Raw genomic sequence first — 19,597 nt, 5'->3', positions numbered from 1 at the left:
AAAAAAAAATCAGTTTAACTCCAGCTTTTAATGTAGGGTTGTGACGTGTCATACAATTTTAAATTAATTAAATTAAATGCCTTACCTTTTGTTTTGAAGGAAAAGTTTGCCCCACAGTGAAGTATATTGAATGTTAATTAACATTTACAATGCGGCAAAATCTTGTAAATTATCTAACTAGGGTATTTAATGACTCTTGAGATCAGTCTTTCCTCCTCAGCTGGATGATAAAATACGAGCAACGACTGCGCTATTGCAGTTGCTCGACATAGATGTACATGTGAGGCTCCGCCCACGCATAGGCAGGTCTTTTCTTTCCAAGACAAGGCTATTCACAGGTCAGGTTTGTCTTACTGCAGGCAAATCCGGTCCCAAACACAGAATGGTGCCATTTTTACAGAAGCCAAATTTAAAAAAAAAAAAAATTTTTTAGCTGTAATAACCTGGAGTAATGCCAGGTTGTTCTCTGTAGGACAGCATTATACATATACATTTATACACCACATGAAAATGTAGTTTTCTATCAATGGTCAAAGTCAGGATGTAAAATTTAGAAATGTCTAAATTTTATTTGATTTATTTATTCATTTGTTTTTAATCAAAATTGCCATGAGTTCACACTGTAGTTACCGGCTGCTTGACTGAGCTCCTTGTAGTTTGAATTGCCAGATGGCTGCAATTTGAGGATGTATGCCCCTGATTTCTCGGGGCTTAATGCTCTTCTTGGGGTTTTACATCACACCCAGAGGTTTCTTTTTCCAGAGTTCGATAGCAACCCAGCACAACACTCAAACACACTATCACATCACCAGCAGAGAAGCTGGAGGAGTTTTTGAGGCTCCAACAGCAGCAGTCTGTAAGGTCCCAGCTTCAGCATCTTAGTAAGTATGGGTCTCTCCAATGTGAGGTTTGGACCAGAGGACCCTTCACTCACTACAACACCACTTACTGCACCACAGACAAATTGGTGCTCTACCTATGGAACACAAGCTACTGCCTGCAAACTCACTGTGCTGGAAAATACTGGGTGAGAGATGGACTCTCGACACGTCCTGATTTTAAATGCATGTTACCACATCAGGCAGGAGGGGAGATGGAGAGGGTGGAGGTTCATCATCATGTAAAAGAATATGGAGCAGCATGGAGGATCCATGCGTGAGTGCAAGAGGTGAAGGGACAGTCAGGGTGCAGGCTGAGAACCAAAAGAGAGATTCTGCTGGTGAACTCACCTTCAGAATCTCCTAGGCCCATACCTCACTGTGGATATGGACACACACACACACACACACACACACACACACACACACACACACACACACACACACACACACACACACACACACACACATACACAAAATGTTGGGGCTACTGAAAGCAGCAATATTGTCGCGCTCAGACCTACCCCTTGTGACACATTGAAGCCAAAGCAACAAAACTTACAAAGACATCAGGATTAAAGCGCTTAAGGGAAACTCTCCAAACTGATGATGACTTCTCATGACCATTTCACACACACACACACACACACACACACACACACACACACACACACACACACACACACACACAAACACATACAAGCACGCATTAAGAAGGTAAATTTCATCATGCATCACGGCCATTGAGAACTGTATATGAAATACGTCAAAGACGCTCTTGCTGTGTCTGACTTGTCAGTAACTGAACTTCATATTCTAACCTCCATTGATCTGCAGTTTGTTTCACCACTCAGGCCAGAGAACAAATAAAGAGAAAACAGTTCACACGATAAAATGAAAGGTACACACCGTGTGTACAGGTGTTGGAAGTGGTTCAAAGACCAGATGAATTGCAGAGTTGATCTGTCTTTGTGTTCTTAAGGCTTTGTCATGACCTGTGTGTGTCATCCTCCGTGTGTGCATGGATCTGTCTGCAGGGCATCTGTTCAGACAAGTTCTTCAGGTTCAAACAAACAAAAAGGTTTAACTTGTGTCAGCTGATGTCATTTATGGTCAGTTTTTACTCTCACAAGTTCTATCCAGCATGCAGAAACTTCACTGTATAAAGACAAAATGTAGATACTGCAGATCTAGAAGACGTGATTTAGAAATGAACGTAGAAGAGCTCTGCTGTCAGTCCGGATCCCTGTCATTATTATTGTAGCTTCTCTTGATAAAAGATCTCATTCCGGTTGATGATGTCAGAGAGCTACTTAGTTATTGAAAGCATACAGCTGTAATTACAGAGCTACCAGATGACTCACCTACTGACAGATGACATCATCCCAGAGGGGTGGGGGAGAGACAGAGAGAGAGAGAGAGAGAGAGAGAGAGAGAGAGAGAGAGAGAGAGAGAGAGAGAGCGAGGGAGAGAACTTTTGCTCCAGCCATTCATCCACAGCTTACAATTACAGTTCATCTTATAATGGTCATGTTCATTTCTACAGCTGGGTCTATCCATAGTTTTACATTCATTTCCCAGAAATTGATACTTTACAAAACTGATCATAAACACAAAAAAATCAGGGTTTTTTTTCTTGGTGGGATTTTTTTTTTTCTATTTTCTTTTCCCAGAAACTGCAGTTAAGTCATATGCAAACAGACATTTGCACTGAGAGTCAAAGTAAGCCTTTCAGCTTAATCAAATACTATTTGTGGATCAGACGCACCAAGAGGTAAACGCTAAATAACTGACAGAAGTGTCTCTGTCACACCTGCACAGTCTGGTTCAACTGGTGATCACATGGAGCTGAGAAGCCATTGAGTTGTGTTACTCAGGTGTTCGGTGCTGTTTTCTTTGGCTAATGAGAAGTGAGAGAGTAGCTGTGAAAGGAATGAAGACGCTTTACATTCTGAAAATATTCTGAACAATTGCTTCAAAATATCATTTAATCTGAGTAATGATGACCAGAGAGGAGGCACAAGGCAAATTTTGATTGACACACTTGAGATTGATCATCTGAGTGTTTGATACATAAAACCGTTTATGAAGGCAAGGAGCGTGTAAGATTTTCCTATCAATTGAAATTCATCCTTTGTCTTTCACCCTCGATGCTGTAATATCACACGAGGTAGTGAAAAATATTTATCGGAAAAGAAGGAATACACAAGAATAAAGAAACAATGGGATACAATACATTTAAAAAAATGTGTGAATGGAGAGTGAGAACATTTGCAAATAACACAGTATGTAAAAGTGACCTACAAAGAGACAAAAGTAAAAGGTAGACTAAATAGAAACAAAATAGTTGTGAGGTGGATGTTAATTGACTGAAAGTGTTGCACATTAACTCTAAAACATGTAGTAACAACTCGGATCAACACAAACATGCAGAGCTTCCAGCTTGAGGTTGTGTAGTTGTGTCATCCATGTTTCACTTCATCACATATGGGAGATGTAAAAATAATATTGTATTTACTGCTATAAATTACAAGAGGTAAAAACAGGTAAAGTAAGTCCAGCAGGTACAATAATATTAATGGTGCGATGGAGGATTATCCTGATCTTGATATTTACACTGAGTCACATGACTCCTCTGAAGTGTCTCTTTGGGCTCATCTGCTATTGTTGCTACCTCATAAAAAAACATCCCAGTCAAGGAGATTTCTCTTTCATAGCATCTCCTCTGTATTATTCAAGCTTCTAATTTATATGTAGGTGTTTGGAGGAGCGTCCCTTCAGATCCGTCTGCATTCCAGATCTGAGTTGCTTATTCAGCCAAGGTCGGAGCCAGAGGCCTCTTGGTTTACGGTGGCAGCTGGGTTGTTAAGAAAGGAGGGTAGAAGGAGCGTCCTCAGGGTTAGGGCCAGACTATAGAAGTTAAACCACGTGATCCTCGGTGGATCAAAGTTAATGGAATCGATACACACAATGTGTAGGTAAGACCAAAGACCAGGGTTAAACATGGCCTCAAGCTGATTGTGTATTGACTGATTCTGTGTAACACACATGACATGTTCCATTCATCTCTGAGCTCACAAACTTTCATTTATAAAACAAATGACCTCACACGTACTTGTTGGAGTGTATTCTGGCTGTTTTAAGAACATTTCTTGGAGCGAGTGAGAGACCTCTTCTGTGAGTTTAAATTAGAGTTGCTGCCGACTGAGTGTCAAATAACATGATGCAGTTTCAGTTTGCAGTATGCAGTAGCAGCCTCACCAAAGTGGAAAAAATGACAGGTTGGAAATATATTCACACATAATATTCAAAGCCTTGAGCTGGAGATGACATTTACATTTACTTCTGGAGTGGTGATGGGAGTTTTCCTGCGATGGCAGAGTTCAACTGAGTAGCGCTCCCCACGATGGATGTCCAGATAAGGGTGCCACTGTTCAGAAGGGGAGCACAGTGACTTCAGACGCTGTGAAAGGAAGAGATTTGAGGTGTTTTGAAAAATGTGAATAGCCTTTTCTATATATATATATATATATATATCCATCACACACACACACACACACACACACACACACACACACACACACACACACACACACACACACACACACACACACCTTCCAAGGGTTGCCCTCTTCTCTTAGTAGCTTATATACAGCAACAGCAGGGATCCAGATGAGGATGAATACAATCATGCACCAGCCCAGAGCCAGGCCCCAGACCGGGTACTGGATTGGTCCGTAGGATGGGGGTGTGAAGGTCAGCAGGGACCAGACCAGGATCACCTACAGACAAAAAGATAAAAAGTGTGTGTGCTAATGTACTTCCACAACTGGATGGTGAAACAGCAGTGTTGTCTGCAGGGGGACTAACTGCGATGATGCAGGGGGTGATGAAGAACCAACATGCTCTCCACCAGAGCCAGAAAAAGAAACTCTTCTTGCCAAGCATCATCTCAGTGTCTTTGATGAAACGGTTTCCTCCTGAAACCAACAACAACACACATGTATACATAAATAGGGTTCAAAGCCAAATTCTGTCACTTATTTTTCACAAGTACTGTACGCAGAACCATCCAACTCACCGTATATGTAAAAGACACCAATGATCTCCAAGAGAGCCAGAATGAGCAGCACCCAGCTGGCTACAAACTGGTCAATTAGGGTCACCCAGTATATTCCTGCCTATCACACACACACACACACACACACACACACACACACACACACACACACACGCAAAGAAGCATAGTGGTAACTAAGCCCATATACCACATAACAGAAATAAGAGAAGCAGATACACAAGCAAAAATGAATCCAGCATTCACGTCTTTACCATATTAGATTTATACAGGACTGACTCTGAAAGTATAGAAGTCAAAAACAGCTCTTTGAAGGCCGTTTGTGCAAAGCAAAGCTCGCCTCATGTTAATGTGAGGTCACATCTTAGACGTGCATCCTTCTATCATAAAAAGAAAAACAACATATACTGAATAAATAATGACTATCCACTCTAGTGTGGTTGTCAATATTGACCGTCAGTAGCAGATGTTGATATACTATGATGAACATGACAACACACTTGAGGTCAAATTAAGTCTTGAAAGTACAATTTGCAGGGCATGATGTTGCTCCCATTACATGAGGGACGGAACGTTCTCGTCTGGTACTCATGAACCACCTTGTTCCTCAAGAAGCAACACTAGCCTGCACTCGGGTATAACTGAAACCCACCATGAGGTCTAGCAAATGCAACAATTTGTATCTTTAAAAAAAAAAAAAAAAAGGTTGTGATGTCAATAATAACATCAAAATATGAATACAAATGTGTTAAAACTACAAAGAAAATATCCTGTTGCAAAATGTAAAGACTTAAAAACAGAGCTATATGTGTTCAAATGTAAGGGTAAAGTGAAAAGTTGTCAGGGGAATAAATACGCACCAAAATAAAGATACCAAGCAATTTAAAATAATTAAGTATTTATCATATGTTATGTCGCGTCTCTGTACTCACTCTTGTGACACATGGCAGACCCAGCAGGTAGAGGATGGCACTGGTGGTCAAAGTCAACATGGCGTGTTTGGATTTGAAGATTTTTGGGAATGAGTCAAGCAGGCAGGTGGTGATCACCTCTACGTTCAAGAGGAAGAAAGATCTCAGCATAGGAAGTGCTGTTGCAGTGGCCATTTGAATCATATGTGAGTGGGAAATTAAGCTGTCACCTATTCCTGCAAACTGGGAGTCGAGACCGACCGTTAGAAGCATGAAGAAGAACAAAAATGACCACAGAGGAGAAATTGGCAGCTTGGAAAGAGCATCTGGATATGCAATGAATGCCAAGCCGAATCCTGCACGAGAGCAAAGAATCAGAGAAGTCTCTGGAAGCGGTCCACAGCTTCAGTAGTGCTCAGGTGTGTGTCTTACCTTCCTTCACCATCTCTCCAACAGGTATTTTATAAACGTGAGCCATGTGACCCAGAATGGAAAATATAGCGAAGCCAGCAAACACACTTGTGCCTTGAAGAAGATGAACACAGTAGAAGAGACTAAAACATCTTTACAACAGACTCTCAACGCACCGGCCTTTTATGATGAACACCGGGTTTCCATCTTTCAAATTGGTTAATTGAACATCAACCTCCTGAGAAATGATCACTCTTCTCATACCAGCATTAGTCAGCGTCACAACCAATGAATCCTTGAAAACGTTGTTGTTGAAATTGTTGTATGAGGCGAGAGTCATGACTCCGCCCCAGCCAATAGACAGAGAGTAGAAGGTCTGAGTCGCAGCATCTTTCCAAGTCTAAAACAGACAAGAAAACATATGTTGACCTTTAACTTAACATTCTGATATGTCTTGATGGTTACAGATTGTTACCTGCGCTTCTGTCAGTTTGGTCATATTTGACTGGGAACCAATGTAGAACTCTATCCCATCTCTAGCGCCCTCCAGTGTCACACCCCTGATCAACAGGATCACAATCACCACGTAAGGGAATGTAGCTGTGAAATACACAACCTGGGGGGAGAGGTCCAAGAGGTCACACTCTGTAAAGATACAGTGTAAAATCCAGCAAGGGATCGTTTTTATTTTGAAGTAGCAAGAGAAGTAGATTGTTGTCGAGCAGATCTGACTTACTTTCCCTGATGACTTGATACCTTTGATGAGAGCTGCAGCGACGAGTCCAGAGCTCAGCAGCAGACAGAGAGCCAAGTGCCAGACTACTGGTCCTGTTTCATCAAGACTACCAGATCTCTGCAGAGCCACACGGCTGAGGAGGAGAGAATTCTGATAGTACCACCCTGTCCTCATGACACGTGTGTGTGTGTGAATGCGCTGGAGTGTGAGGTCCTTACTCCCAGTACTGCTCACTCGGGCTCTGCACTGGAACCTGGATCATGTCGGATGAAGGACATGAAGCGTTGGTTTCTTGAGTCCAGTTGGTCACTAAAACACCACTGACATTGCAATACACTAGAGAAGGAGAGAGGACAGGTGGATGGTTTGTTTAGTTCCTAACCTGAACAGAAGATTATTATTATTATTATTATTATTATTATTATTATTATTGGGTTTCTTCTTTCTCCATATTATTGTAAAAATCCTCCCAAGTTTTCTTTCTAATCTTTCTTTCAAATCAGATTATGTTCAATGCTCCACCCATGACAGAGACAGCACAACTGATCTCTCCATCAGAAACACTTAAGTACCTAAGGGTGTTTCACTGCAGTTACTGTCAGCCCAGCTGAAGCAGCTGGACCAGGGCAGAGGAGACTGGAAGGAGGCGAACATGTAGTACAGGCTGTAGCCGATGATGACGTTGTAGTAGATGGACACTGTTAAAGTCACCATAACCATGGCGACGCCTACACCTTAAGAGTGAGAGAGAGAAGACATAGGAATGGTTGCTCTTACTTTCTAATAAAAGCACTACAGTGCAGAAGTACAATTACTGAATCAGCCCCTTACATTCAGTCAGAGGTCCCTTACATTCAGGCCACCCAAGTTCATCCAAGGCTTATTCTTAATGTCATTGTTTGAACTCATCCAGGTAAATCTCAGCATTTCACAACATATAGCTTGTATCTGTTGCACCATCCCTGCACTGATAAGAGGATTCATTCAGCCTCTTGCACAAAACCAACCTCTTATTCAAGATCAAAACAAATTTTGAAATTCTTTGTCTAATTCTACTATTAAACTATAGGTTATTGATTAGATTTGGTCACAGCTTGACTGGTAATCTTTCTATTTCAGTTTTACTTTGAACCGGAATGAGGTTGTTGAAACAGTCAATCTTTCCCTTTTATTCTGAGTGGTTATGCACTGAACCTGAAGGTAAAGGCACATAAATCCCTTCAGCTCTGACTGATCTCTGGACACAAAGCCTTAAAACTAAACCAAAAAGAGCCATAAAATAGTTTAAGAGGTGCAATAAACCACTAACCAACACCTCCATTAAATCACTCATGTTTGACCAGATCGCCTCGCCTCATGTCTCACTTATTGTCTTACCCTGCAGTAATGGCACAGCTCTCCATATGTGGATCGGGCCTTGGCTGCAGAACTGACCGAAGGCACTTTCCAGGAAGAAAAGAGGAATGCCAGCAACCAGCAGCATCACAAAGTAGGGCACAAGAAAAGCCCCTGCTCAAAGTAAAGGAGGAGAATGTAAAGAAGTTTAATATAGGTGCCATTAAATGGATTGCCCAACAGAAATGGTTCAGAACCACATACGTACCCCCTCCATTCTTGTAGGCTAAATATGGAAACCTCCAGATGTTTCCCAGGCCGACGGCATAGCCAATCGATGACAGCACGTACTCTCTCTTACTGGTCCAATTCCCACGATCAGGATTCTCATCACCATCCTCCACATGTGGGTTCTGCTCCAAAGATCCAACACTTACCAAGCTGGCTCATATTGTAAAATGCAAAGCGTGAAAATAAAGCTCAAGATTTCACTGGTGAAGAACTTGAACCAGCAGACATCATTCTGGAAATCATCATCTATTACATCTATTTTTCACAGCATGTTTTTCACCGACAGTCACCAAATCAATGGACCCATTACATATTTAAAAGAGATGATTTTTGTGACTGCCCTAAAGTCTCATTTCAAAATTCATTTTCAAATGTCTAAAAATTAAAAATAGAAAGGAATTTAAAGAATTTAGGACAGGTTGCAAATAAAGGAAAGAGCTATACTTCTTCTCCATATATATCACAATTATAGACGCTGTTCGAACACACCTGCAATCCTACCTGAGTGCCAACAGCAGGATTTTGGAAAATTAAATCCTTGAAAGTGTTCCAGCTGTGTTTCTTCATTTCTTTTTTACTTCTTGATTACAAGAATTTCAACTAACTCAGGTGCGTCCATTTTAAAAGGCCCCCCCCCCCCCCCCCGCGAGCCAGGGGAGGGCTGTTTGTTCAACCAATCACAGGTACTGACCGGGATTTGTTCCTCCACTACAAAAACATCGCCCCAGTGTCACAAACGTCATCAAACTGGACTCAGGAATTACTGCAGTAAAGCTTCATAAGTAATGATCCAGAATGTCGATGAATGTTTCTGAATAATGAAATAATAAGAATAATAAATCATTTCTGACAGTAAAACACAAAAGTGGTCCTCAACTCAGCAGTTCCATTCTGTGAAAACAGACACACACTTGACTTCTCAGAGTGACATAACAACATGTTATTGCCTGAGCTGAATTGTGAAGTGTGTTTGTGTGTGTGTTACTCAGGTGTGTGACTCTACACTACTCCCTAAGACCGCCATTGTGCCTAATGATGGTCGATCTCATGTCGGTTGATGACATCTGCACATAATCGTTGACTGTAACCCGGTTGTGTACCTCTGTGTCACCTGTGATCGCACTCTGATGACCAAACCACAACTGAAAGGTGACCACCACTAAACCAGAGGATTATTAAAACTATAACTCCTCTGGTCATCAGAGATACAGTACACACACACACACACACACACACACACACACACACACACAGACAAAATTACTACTACTACTGAAAGAACAAAGCTCTCAGAAAACACCTGTGAGAAGGGTAGAGTTTGCAGGCTATGTTGTTGACCTGTAAGGAAACAAACAAGTTTTGGAACTCAAAATACTCTTTTCAAATAACTCTTGAGAGGAACGTCTTCACTCACCTGCAAAAAACTGGACTAAACACTGCAGTGTGAATGTGTGTGATGAAAAGAGCTAGCAGCTTTTTTATTAATAAAAAAATAAGCAAAAAGGAGTGGTGCAGTGGGGGAAGTGGCAGAGAGGAAGGGGAGTTTGGACTCTAGGGACTGCAGAGGGAGTAATGTAGGCTAATTGCAGGTGCAACTTGTATGGCGGTGGACATCATAATGACGTGTCTGCATCGTCTGACCTTGACGTCCGTTTCATGTTCATATAAATCTCACACAACTCCACATTTTTGGGCATACTGGCCCAAACTACAGTATCTTTGAGCTACAAACTAGCAGGCAGTACAATTATGAATCCTGTATTAAATGCAGCCTGAAAAATGTCTAGTGTGTTCCTACTGTTACTCATGGTATCGATTCATTTTGAAACCAGTCACTCATGTCAGCTGTATATATTTGTTACAAGCAACTGCCATTTTTAAAAAGCAGGGGCTGAAGTTTTACTGAGACTACTGAGTTGTGTATTAGTGCAGTGAAGAAGTTGTGTTTTTCTCAGTTAGCCCTCAGTTCCTCCATCAGTTAGACCGTTCTCTTCACAGGAAGCTGAGATGGCGGAATCGGTGAGGAGACACAGTTAAAATTAGCCACGAGGGAGAGGAGGAACGAGCTGAGGGAACCGATAAAGGGAACAAGGAACCTGTTTACCAACATTAGGACCTGGTGGACTTGTAGTGTATGAAAGTGAGACTGAAGGCAGCTTGTGGCTTTGAGAATTTATTTGCAACGAGTAATCCAAAGTCAGAATGATAACTTGACATTATGTGGCTTTCTAATCATGAATATATTAACATTGATGTGGTGATAATTTGAATCAGTGCCACTTCAGATGGTTGCAAATCAAGTTCCCTGTTATCCTTGATAGGAATCATTCCACTCAGTAAGATCTGGTGCCCTCATGTTCTAACCCAGGTCGACTCAACACTGTCCCAGAAACCAGGGCAAAACTCCTCTGCCTACCATTCCTTATTCAGCATATTTTGGCCTGCCTGTATTTTAATGAGGACACAGTGCTTTAGAGTGAGTGCTTTACAGACATTTTAAAGAATTAAGTAGCTTTGAATCACAAAATATCCCTCTTATAGGGGCTACTGGGCCTCCAGATCAGCCAGGTGCATGTGAAGGTGCACCTTTTTGCACTGGTTCAGTAGCAAATCAATCTCTCAATCTCTGAGTACTGGCATGGCTGTGCCAAACGATCCATCAGGTGCAGTGACAGCAGGTATGTAAGTGACATGTTTGACATACATCCCTGTTCAGCCAATATCCAGTCTACAGCCTGTGTGTTCTGTCATGCCACTTTGCTGGTTTGGTGCTGTTGTTTTCCTAAAGCCCTAAGTGCCTCATTAGTATTGTTAATGAATTGCTGTTGGTTGTAATAGATAATTGACCCAATCAACATTTTTGTTTGAATTTATCCAGAAGAATAAGGACTTAAGGTCCGCTTTGATCTCATTTTCTGCTCTAAATTCTTCAAGGCTTCCTCTCTGCTGTCTCATGCCATCTATATTTACATGGGGATCTGCAACACATCGTCTCTTGGATCTGTGATTTATACCCAGAACCTCATTAACTCCTATCAAGTCTCCCACCCCTCCATACACCACTTGTACAATCACTTCCATTCTTACCAAGTTCAGTCCACTGGAGTGGAAAGGTAGGATGACCAATTCTCTCCGCACATCCAATAGCGATCTGCAAAAGCAAATGGTTGGTAAGTCATGGTGACACTAAAACATGTCTGAAACAGTTGAACTGGTTCCTCATATCATTCAGGCATGTCTTCATTTTAGCGTGTGGAAAATAAACAATACCCAAGTTACTTTATTCTTACTGCAACATTTCCAACATGCACTCCACGCTTGCACTATGACTTGAAAAGACTCCACCTGCAAAACACTCATTTTCTGCTGTTCGGTCCAACTTAAACTCTGTGAGGTGCTTACTCTAATATACTGATGTCTGGAATTCTGCATGTTAAACATTGATTATAGACTTTAGCTTACCGGCACTGTTTTGTGAACCGTACTCCGGTCTGCATTGAATGCCACATGTTGGTAAAAAGAGGATTCCAGTTGCTCTGGTTGTGGGTGTAAAATTGCCTGATCTGGATGCTGGGCTCCTTAAAATTGTGTTTCTTTGGGATTACTGTGGGCAGTGTTGTGGTGGCTTCTGCACACAAAATACATTCATGAGGTATCATTTCTCTACCATACCCACCTACACCACCCGTTATGATTGGTGCACTCCCAATCTTCATTTTCCACGACCCTGAAATTTCTCTGCACTGGCTTGTGTCTCTCCTGCTCATCAGATTTGCCATAATTGAGCTTATTCAGGGCAGCACGGTGGTGCAGTAGTCAGCACTGTCGCCTCACAGCAAGAAGGTTCCGGGTTCGAGCCCTGGCTCAGGAATAGGATCTTTCTGTGTGGAGTCTGCATGTTCTCCCTGTTCCTGTGTGGGTTCTCTCTGGTACTCCAGCTTCCTCACACAATCCAAAGACATGCAAGACAGCACGTGGTTAATCCATACACTAAATTGACTGTAGGTGTGGCTGTAGGTGTGAACTGGCAACCCGTCCAGGGTGAACCCTGCCTCTTGCCCGAAGGCTGCTGGGATAGGCTCCAGCCCCCACACCCCCATGACCCTTAACAGAATAAGCGGTAGAAAATGGATGGATGGAAGGATGATCTTTATCCAATTTCTCTCTCTTGATGTGGTCTATAACCAAATGAAAGAGAACATTGACGACCACTGTAGTGTAAAGAAAATTAAACATGTCTTCCTGTTCTATTTTCTCTCCTTCAGTGTTTTTTTCTCTCTCCTCTCCAATCTCAGCATTTGGACAGGTACAAGGAAATACACAAAACCCTCATTTAAATACTCCCCCAAAGCGTACACCAACCATAGGTGCAGTTCACACACAATTTAGCTGTCTAAATTTGGGATCTTATTAAATCAGGTCCAAAGTAGAGTCACCACAGACTACAGGCCAGCTCCTGTTCTTCTGCTTGGACTCCCTTGTCATGCTCCTCCGTTAAGAAAAAATTGGTCCTTGTTGTCTTTTCACACTTCAAGTGACCTGAATACGAGGGAAAAAAGTCTCTCATTTTAAGAGCTAAGTAAGTAACAATGAAAATACATCCTTTCATTGCACTGGAGAGGGTTCATCCTTTACGGCCTTGCAACATTTAATCCACAAACATGACCTACTTCAGTGTCCTGAATGACTTTGTTCACCTCATTAACCTGAATATGAACTTTATATTCCAATAATGAACAACCTGGATGAGCAGCGTGTCACTGACACGAATCGTGGCCAACAATGAGGAGGGGAAAATATAAACCTATAAAAGGGCAGTTGAACTTGAAAAATAGCACCCATTCTAGCTGCATAATCACATGATAGAAACAGATCACATTCTGCCTGCTTCACAAGCACAGAATGGCAGGTTGCACCCCTCCAACTTATGTATCGGCCCAGCTTCATGATTCATGCAAAATCGCGGGTGAGGATGTATAAAAAGACTGATTATATATTTTGCCATACCAACCAGTCATTAGGATTCATTGTCTGAGAACCACAAGAATCTAAGATATTTTTGAGATATTTTCTAAATAGCAGGCACATTTGGGACTCTTTAGGCAATTACGGTGCAGTTACAGCACAAATTTAATGAGCTGGTCTTGACCTTGCTCAATTGTGGACTGAAAGGGCGGACATGTAGCAGCCACACTCACACCGACACACAGCCCCGCTGCTTGCATCACTTTACTTTGACACTGAAAATAACAATATTCAACAGTGAGACAAAGATTTACATAAACCTTGGTGATGGATTTAAAGCATCACTTGTTGTAACACCAGTAGCTTTGTAGATGCATTTATAGCTTGTTCCTGATCAGTGATTCCATCCTGTTGGTCCATAAACTCACTCAATCACATCCCACACAGATAGTAAGATACTGTTCACTGCACTCCTGCATGTATCCTTGGATGAACTGTAAGCCAAAAAAAAAAGTTGAGACTTTTATTGAGGCATCCATTCATGCAATACATAACTTGAGTCATAATTCATACATCCCAAATCCTCTTGATGGTTTATTCTCTACAGTTAAGTATGTTTTCACATGTTACATTGCATACATGTTGTTCCAGTTCTGTTAGAAAAGTTTATTTTCAATAGAAAAATGCAGTCATGAATTAAAAACCCCATTCTGAATATTTCACCTCACTCCAATACGATGACAGGGCAGTTTTTATGACAGCTAGTTGAAATGAAAGAATCAATATTGCTTTCTAAGTTTTAAAATGCTCACCGCGACATATTTGACAACATAATGAAAGGCACTGAAGACAACAAAAAGGTGAACTATATAGATTCAAAATAGAAATAATACTGATTATAAAGATCAATGATCCTCAAAACATATACAGAGGACCAGGGTACAATTGCTTTCAATATGCAAACAGAGGCATTTATATGCAGAGGAACATTAACGTGCAAAATAACTTGGCAATAGCTAACCTGTTTTCTTGATTTTTACATTTCACAGAAATGCTCCTGGAAAGAATGAGGTGTGTGATTAAGATTAGGACTGTAAAATTACTGCCATGACAATGTTTGCTAATTCAGTAAGAAGGTTCACCCCTTCCTGTTTGTGTGGAAACATAATCACCGCAGAGGTGTTCTTTTAACACTCGTAATAGACGTGCCACACCCTGAAGTGAATGTTGCACACTGAGATACGTCTTTTGGCCAAGTGCCACAAAGTTTTCTTGTGCTAGCGTAGTTAGATCTCAATGTCTGACGCCATGCGCAGACAGAGTGACGACTCCGACGGGATGTCCTCCCGACTGATCTCGTTTCCATCCAGTCGGAGTGTTCGCAATTTGGAGAAGTTGGTCACATCCACAATGCTGCAGAAACTACCTAAAGTGAACTCTACAGCCACAGGACAGAAGAGCAAGTAGTGGTAACTCATTTGATTCTATTTACTAACAACAGTGGCTGTCTACAAATGGCCAAACATTAAATGAAGTATGAAGTTTCTTTTGTGTCTTTATTGTGCAATCATATAGGTTTTCTTGCTAAAATGGGTGGAAACGATTAGGGAATAAAAAAAAAACACCTTACAGAACAAATCCAAAGTCTTAGGGTGGCCCTTTATGTTGTACAGTGACACGCAGAAGTCGTGTACCTGTCAACACTACCTTTCCAGCCACATTTTCAATGTAGGATGGTCCAAGAGGAAAAGTCTTCATTTGTTGATATTAGTCATTATTTCTGGCATTTTGTGCCCTTGACAACATTTAAGGGCCGTGGGTGTGTTGCAGCCTTTTTGGCTGCCGTCAAAGCACGTACCGTTCAGAAATCCCTAGACTTCAAAAGGCAGAGTTCTGATGTCTGGTATCCTGAGACTAGTGAATCCAATACTTCAGTTTGCAAATAAAAAATGTTCTAGCTGTTGAGTGTAATAGAAGGCATCTGCAGAGCTGGAACACCAGCAGATTCAAGTCGGAGACTCTAGTCTTTGTTACAGCACCACCCAGCAAATTGGACAACCCTCATGCAGGTTAAGAAACTTGGGGTTTTAAACTTAGGCAAGAGGACTGGAGAGTGGTAAGTGTTAGGGAAAGAAATCAGGGTGATGCTAGTGCCATCTAGGGGTCCCAGACTCACAGCCCCATACTTGCGTGTGCCTTAAACTGCTGGGTCTTCAGCTACAGGGTACTGTGTGAGCAGTCTTGTGGGTGGGACACTGACTGAAAGCTGTCACACAAACGCATGTCTGTTGGTGATCTTTCAGCGAAACACTCCAAAGACACAACAACAAACAGAACTTTTCCATTCAAGGAATGGATTTTTTTTAAATTCACATGACTACATATTCAGTATACCTCATTCATAAACGCACTTGACTTTTAAAGCAACTATACCTCATTCACTGTATTGTTGATAGTTTTTTTCTTACTAATAAATCCTTGCACCACAAAGATACAAAGGGAACGCCATACTTCAGTAGAACTCCAGACCTACCTTTGATCTGGTTGGCTTGCAGGTAGAGGTGCTGGAGTGTAGTGCTGACTAGAGGGATTCTCTCCAGCTTGTTGAAGCTCAGGTCCAGCTCCACCAGCCCCGTCACGTTGAAGGTGTTGGCAGGGATACCCTTATCTGTGATCTGGTTGTGGCTCATTCTGATGTACTGCAGCTGACTGAAACTGCCCAGGAAACCCTCTGGTAGAGAGTCAATGGAGTTGGACTCCAGGTAGAGCTGGTGCAGATGTTCGGGGAGGCCCTCTGGGACCTTGGACCATTGGATAGAGAGAGTGGGAGGTTATAAATCCATTAAGACCCATACAGACACACACAAACACACAAGTACCTTTGACAGCTTGTTGCCACTTATGTCCAGCAGCGTGAGGGATGTCAGTGCCTTCAGTGATGCTTCCATGTTTGTGACAGCGTTGTCATGGAGATACAGGATAGTGAGGTTATCCATTCCCTCTAGGTCTGCAGGTGTTACCTAGGCAACAGTTGCAATATTTTAAGGTCTTGTGCTTCTACTGATCAACAGTAAGAGAGTCAACAATAGCAGAGAGGCTCTCCGTTCAAAACATCACCTTCTCAATCTTGTTATGGTTGATTCTCAGATCTCGCAGGGAACGAGGGAGATTGGCAGGGATGCTGGTCAAATTGTTGTGCTGTAAATATAAACGTTCCAGTGCCTCCAACTTCAGAAATGCCTGCAAATGATTTGGATGATACATACAGTCACCAACATGCACAGATTCAAGGATGCCATGACAGACAGTTGGAAGAAATTCGATTTTTATTGTTTTTGCCGACATGTGACCGAGATTAGATGTTGCTTTACCTTCTTTCCGATGGCGTCAGATGTCAGTTGGTTGTGGTGCATCATGAGCCACACCAGGTTGGTGGCGTTGACCAGCGATGAATCCGGCACAGCTGAGATGGCATTATTATGGAGGTACAAGTATTTGATACGGGAAGGGATGGTTGGCATGGCTGTCAGGCCCCGCCCATCACAGTACATGGCAATAGGGAAGGTAGGGGGGCAGTCACACTCAGAGGGACACTCTCCACCAGTGTTGTCCCCTGGCATATAGCTCCGCGGGCCATAGAGCCAGGCGAAAGGATCCCGTCCATGGGAGAGAGACAGTGGAACCAGGGTGGACAAAAGGAAGACAATCACCAGACGCATGGTCACAGACACACAAATCTCACTGAGAGACAGAGAGAGAGAATTCAGGTGACTCAAGCTACATTGGTTATTTGTAATGTTTTCAACACTGGTGTTGACTGTATCATTGAAAGGTCTTTACTGAGTACAGAATATATGACTTGCAAAAATACATGAGTTTAAACCTTTAAGAAGCCAAAAAGTAAAAAATGAAACTTTGCAAAAAGTGTAACCTCACTTCTGTGGAAAAAGAGCTGCTGTTCCTGAGGTATATTTTTCCCCACGCACAACCGCATTATTATTCTTCTGCTGGTGGTTAAATTTAACAGTCAAAGGTACTTTGCAGCTACTCGCATAGTTTTGGAAATGTAACTGCCTGAACAGAGGCGCATTCTTAGGGGTCTTAACCCACAGGGAATCCAAAGAGGAAGTTTAAAAAAAGAGCGAGAGAAGCAAAATCCTATAAAGCCAGCTTTGTAAATTAGCTATGCTGCTGCGCTGAGACTGTGGCGGAATATTCAATAATTGCCCCTCAGTCCAGTGTTTGTTCATTTGAATCCAGTTACATGTAATAACTGTACATGACAGACACTGATAGACAACACACACACACACACACACACACACCTACCTGATCAGAGACTGGCCTTCCTTGTTGCCCCTCTCTCTCTCGCTCTCTCTCTCTCTCTCTCTCACAGAGTGTGCTCAGGACTGGACAGAACTCAGACTAACACTTTGTAAAAAAAACTAGCCTGTCATTCTTTTGCCATCCCCCTCTCCACCCCTCTTTCAGCTCCATTACCATTCTTCCACCCCCCCCCCCCCCCCCCCGATCCACCCTACTGCACCCCATTTTGTTCATTCAGGAATGGCTCAGTGCTACACCACACCCCCATCCTGGGGACCCTTTTTTCCACCAGCATGATGAGTGAGGTGAGATGCATTTGGACCTCACCATATTTACACTTCTCTATATCTGCTTTTTCAGCCTTTTAGCTCCCTGGGTAACACATTTGAATATATCTTACAATGAACAATGCAATACACCTCCTGCAAATCTAGAGAAACAGCTAAGAAGCAACGGTAATCATTATGTTTTATGCCCAAAGCAGACATGAGTTTGCAGAATTTAAAATTTTCTAGTGCAATTTGGTTAATAATGCAATAAATTGCAACCATATCTTGGATTGCTTTTTTGGGAGTGAACTTATGTTCCCTCACTGACAGCGTGATGAGCATTTTTGAGGGTTTGTAGCATTCATGAATATAGCATTAAAGTATTAAACTCCACACACAAATGACGGCATTATTTCTTTATTTTATGATCATCAACCAAAACAACAACAACAAAAAAACACCGCTGCAGAAGGACAAAGTGCTCTAAAGCCAACATCCATATGCCAGGGACAGCATTTTGAGGGTGGATCTAAACTCTCCATTCCTGTCCAAAAGCTTAAGATCTTGTAAAGGGTTAAATGAAAACATCTGTGACTGTCCTCATGTGTTGTTTGTCTGGTCTTAATGTGGGCCCCTTTCTGCCTCTGTGTCCTTTCTCCTGCTGCAGTGTGGTCCCTCTCTGTTCTATATTTCATATCTACAAAGAGTCTTTCAATTACACAATCAGAATACGCCCAATAATGACAAACAGTTGTTAACTCAATAAACATGTCCAAACAGTGTTTGATTCTCTCTTTGCTTTGTTTTTTTTGGATTTCAAATTATTCTGTACGTTCAGCTGTTCAACCATTACAAATATTGTTTTGTCACACTTTCCATAGAATATATCTAACATTTTCCACCAATATTTTCTCAGAAAAGTCTGTGAGGGCGCAGCACAAAACAAAGGCAGTAAAAATGCACAGCCTCTGATGTAATGTGAGGAAAAGCTGTGATGACTGATCACTGTAACAGACAGATGTGATTAATACCCCGAAATTCACCAACAGTTGGTTCAATTGAGGGAAATCAAAGGAAGAGTTTGATATTTTAGGAATTGCACTGCATCACTGTTTCCCACTCTTAGGTGTGAGGGGTTGTCTGTGTCTGTGTAGTAGCCTGTGATTGACTGATGACCTGTGCATTCTCCTTCCCGCCCCATGTCAGCTCACATTCTCTCCAGCTTCTTCATGACCTCCTCAACAGCAGGGGTTTAAACCAGTGGTCCATGGTTCCCTGGTAGCCCATGAAGGGACTGTAGGTGGTCTTAACTATGCAGTCATTGATGTAGTTGTACACTCTGTGATAAACAAATATATATCTGTTTTTATGTGTTGTTTGCGAATGTTCAAATTCAT

The 19,597-nt window shown here is 42.0% G+C and overlaps 2 protein-coding genes across 4 annotated transcripts; both read right to left on the bottom strand.

The window, feature by feature from the left end:
* Positions 1–4,042: 4,042 nt before the first annotated feature.
* LOC147267868 (sodium- and chloride-dependent neutral and basic amino acid transporter B(0+)-like) lies at positions 4,043–12,149 on the bottom strand. Its single transcript, XM_086196836.1, has 16 exons — positions 12,103–12,149; positions 11,728–11,791; positions 8,618–8,762; positions 8,392–8,523; positions 7,587–7,748; positions 7,233–7,350; positions 7,015–7,147; positions 6,754–6,894; positions 6,543–6,678; positions 6,300–6,392; positions 6,098–6,223; positions 5,889–6,007; positions 4,960–5,059; positions 4,749–4,858; positions 4,493–4,660; positions 4,043–4,341 (listed from the first exon to the last, which is right to left on the bottom strand). The coding sequence occupies exons 1-16, from the start codon at positions 12,147–12,149 to the stop codon at positions 4,186–4,188; spliced, it is 1,950 nt and encodes a 649-aa protein (XP_086052962.1). The 3' UTR covers positions 4,043–4,185.
* A 1,711-nt stretch (positions 12,150–13,860) lies between these two features.
* Positions 13,861–18,020, bottom strand: fmoda (fibromodulin a). Of its 3 annotated transcripts, XM_086200695.1 has the most exons (7): positions 17,935–18,020; positions 17,186–17,346; positions 16,977–17,068; positions 16,723–16,845; positions 16,485–16,625; positions 16,139–16,406; positions 13,861–15,043 (listed from the first exon to the last, which is right to left on the bottom strand). In XM_086200695.1, exons 2-7 carry the CDS (start codon positions 17,322–17,324, stop codon positions 14,892–14,894), a joined length of 915 nt encoding a protein of 304 aa, XP_086056821.1. In that variant the 5' UTR covers positions 17,325–17,346; positions 17,935–18,020; the 3' UTR covers positions 13,861–14,891. The 3 variants fall into 3 exon arrangements, with proteins under 3 accessions (XP_086056821.1, XP_086056819.1, XP_086056820.1); XM_086200693.1 differs by having other exon boundaries at positions 16,977–17,346; XM_086200694.1 differs by lacking the exon at positions 17,935–18,020 and adding an exon at positions 17,542–17,643 and having other exon boundaries at positions 16,977–17,346.
* Between the last annotated feature and the right edge of the window lie 1,577 nt (positions 18,021–19,597).

Source organism: Aulostomus chinensis, chromosome 3, assembly GCF_037954235.1.
Source record: "Aulostomus chinensis isolate RoL2024-O1b breed Wild chromosome 3, RoL_Achi_v1.0, whole genome shotgun sequence".
NCBI classification, from domain to species: Eukaryota; Metazoa; Chordata; class Actinopteri; order Syngnathiformes; family Aulostomidae; genus Aulostomus; species Aulostomus chinensis.
Note: the sequence above shows the minus strand (reverse complement) of the source record. Positions and strands in the feature narration are given on the sequence as shown.

Coding starts and splice junctions, on each gene's coding strand:
- LOC147267868 (XM_086196836.1), bottom strand. CDS start 12,149: ATGTGGCATTCAATGCAGACCGGAGTACGGTTCACAAAACAGTGCCG. Junction 6,224..6,299: donor TGGAGAGATGGTGAAGGAAG/GTAAGACACACA, acceptor GCTCTCGTGCAG/GATTCGGCTTGGCATTCATT. Junction 4,342..4,492: donor AAGAGGGCAACCCTTGGAAG/GTGTGTGTGTGT, acceptor TTCCTTTCACAG/CGTCTGAAGTCACTGTGCTC.
- fmoda (XM_086200693.1), bottom strand. CDS start 17,324: ATGCGTCTGGTGATTGTCTTCCTTTTGTCCACCCTGGTTCCACTGTCT. Junction 16,846..16,976: donor CTGACGCCATCGGAAAGAAG/GTAAAGCAACAT, acceptor AATCATTTGCAG/GCATTTCTGAAGTTGGAGGC. Junction 16,626..16,722: donor ACCATAACAAGATTGAGAAG/GTGATGTTTTGA, acceptor ACTGTTGCCTAG/GTAACACCTGCAGACCTAGA.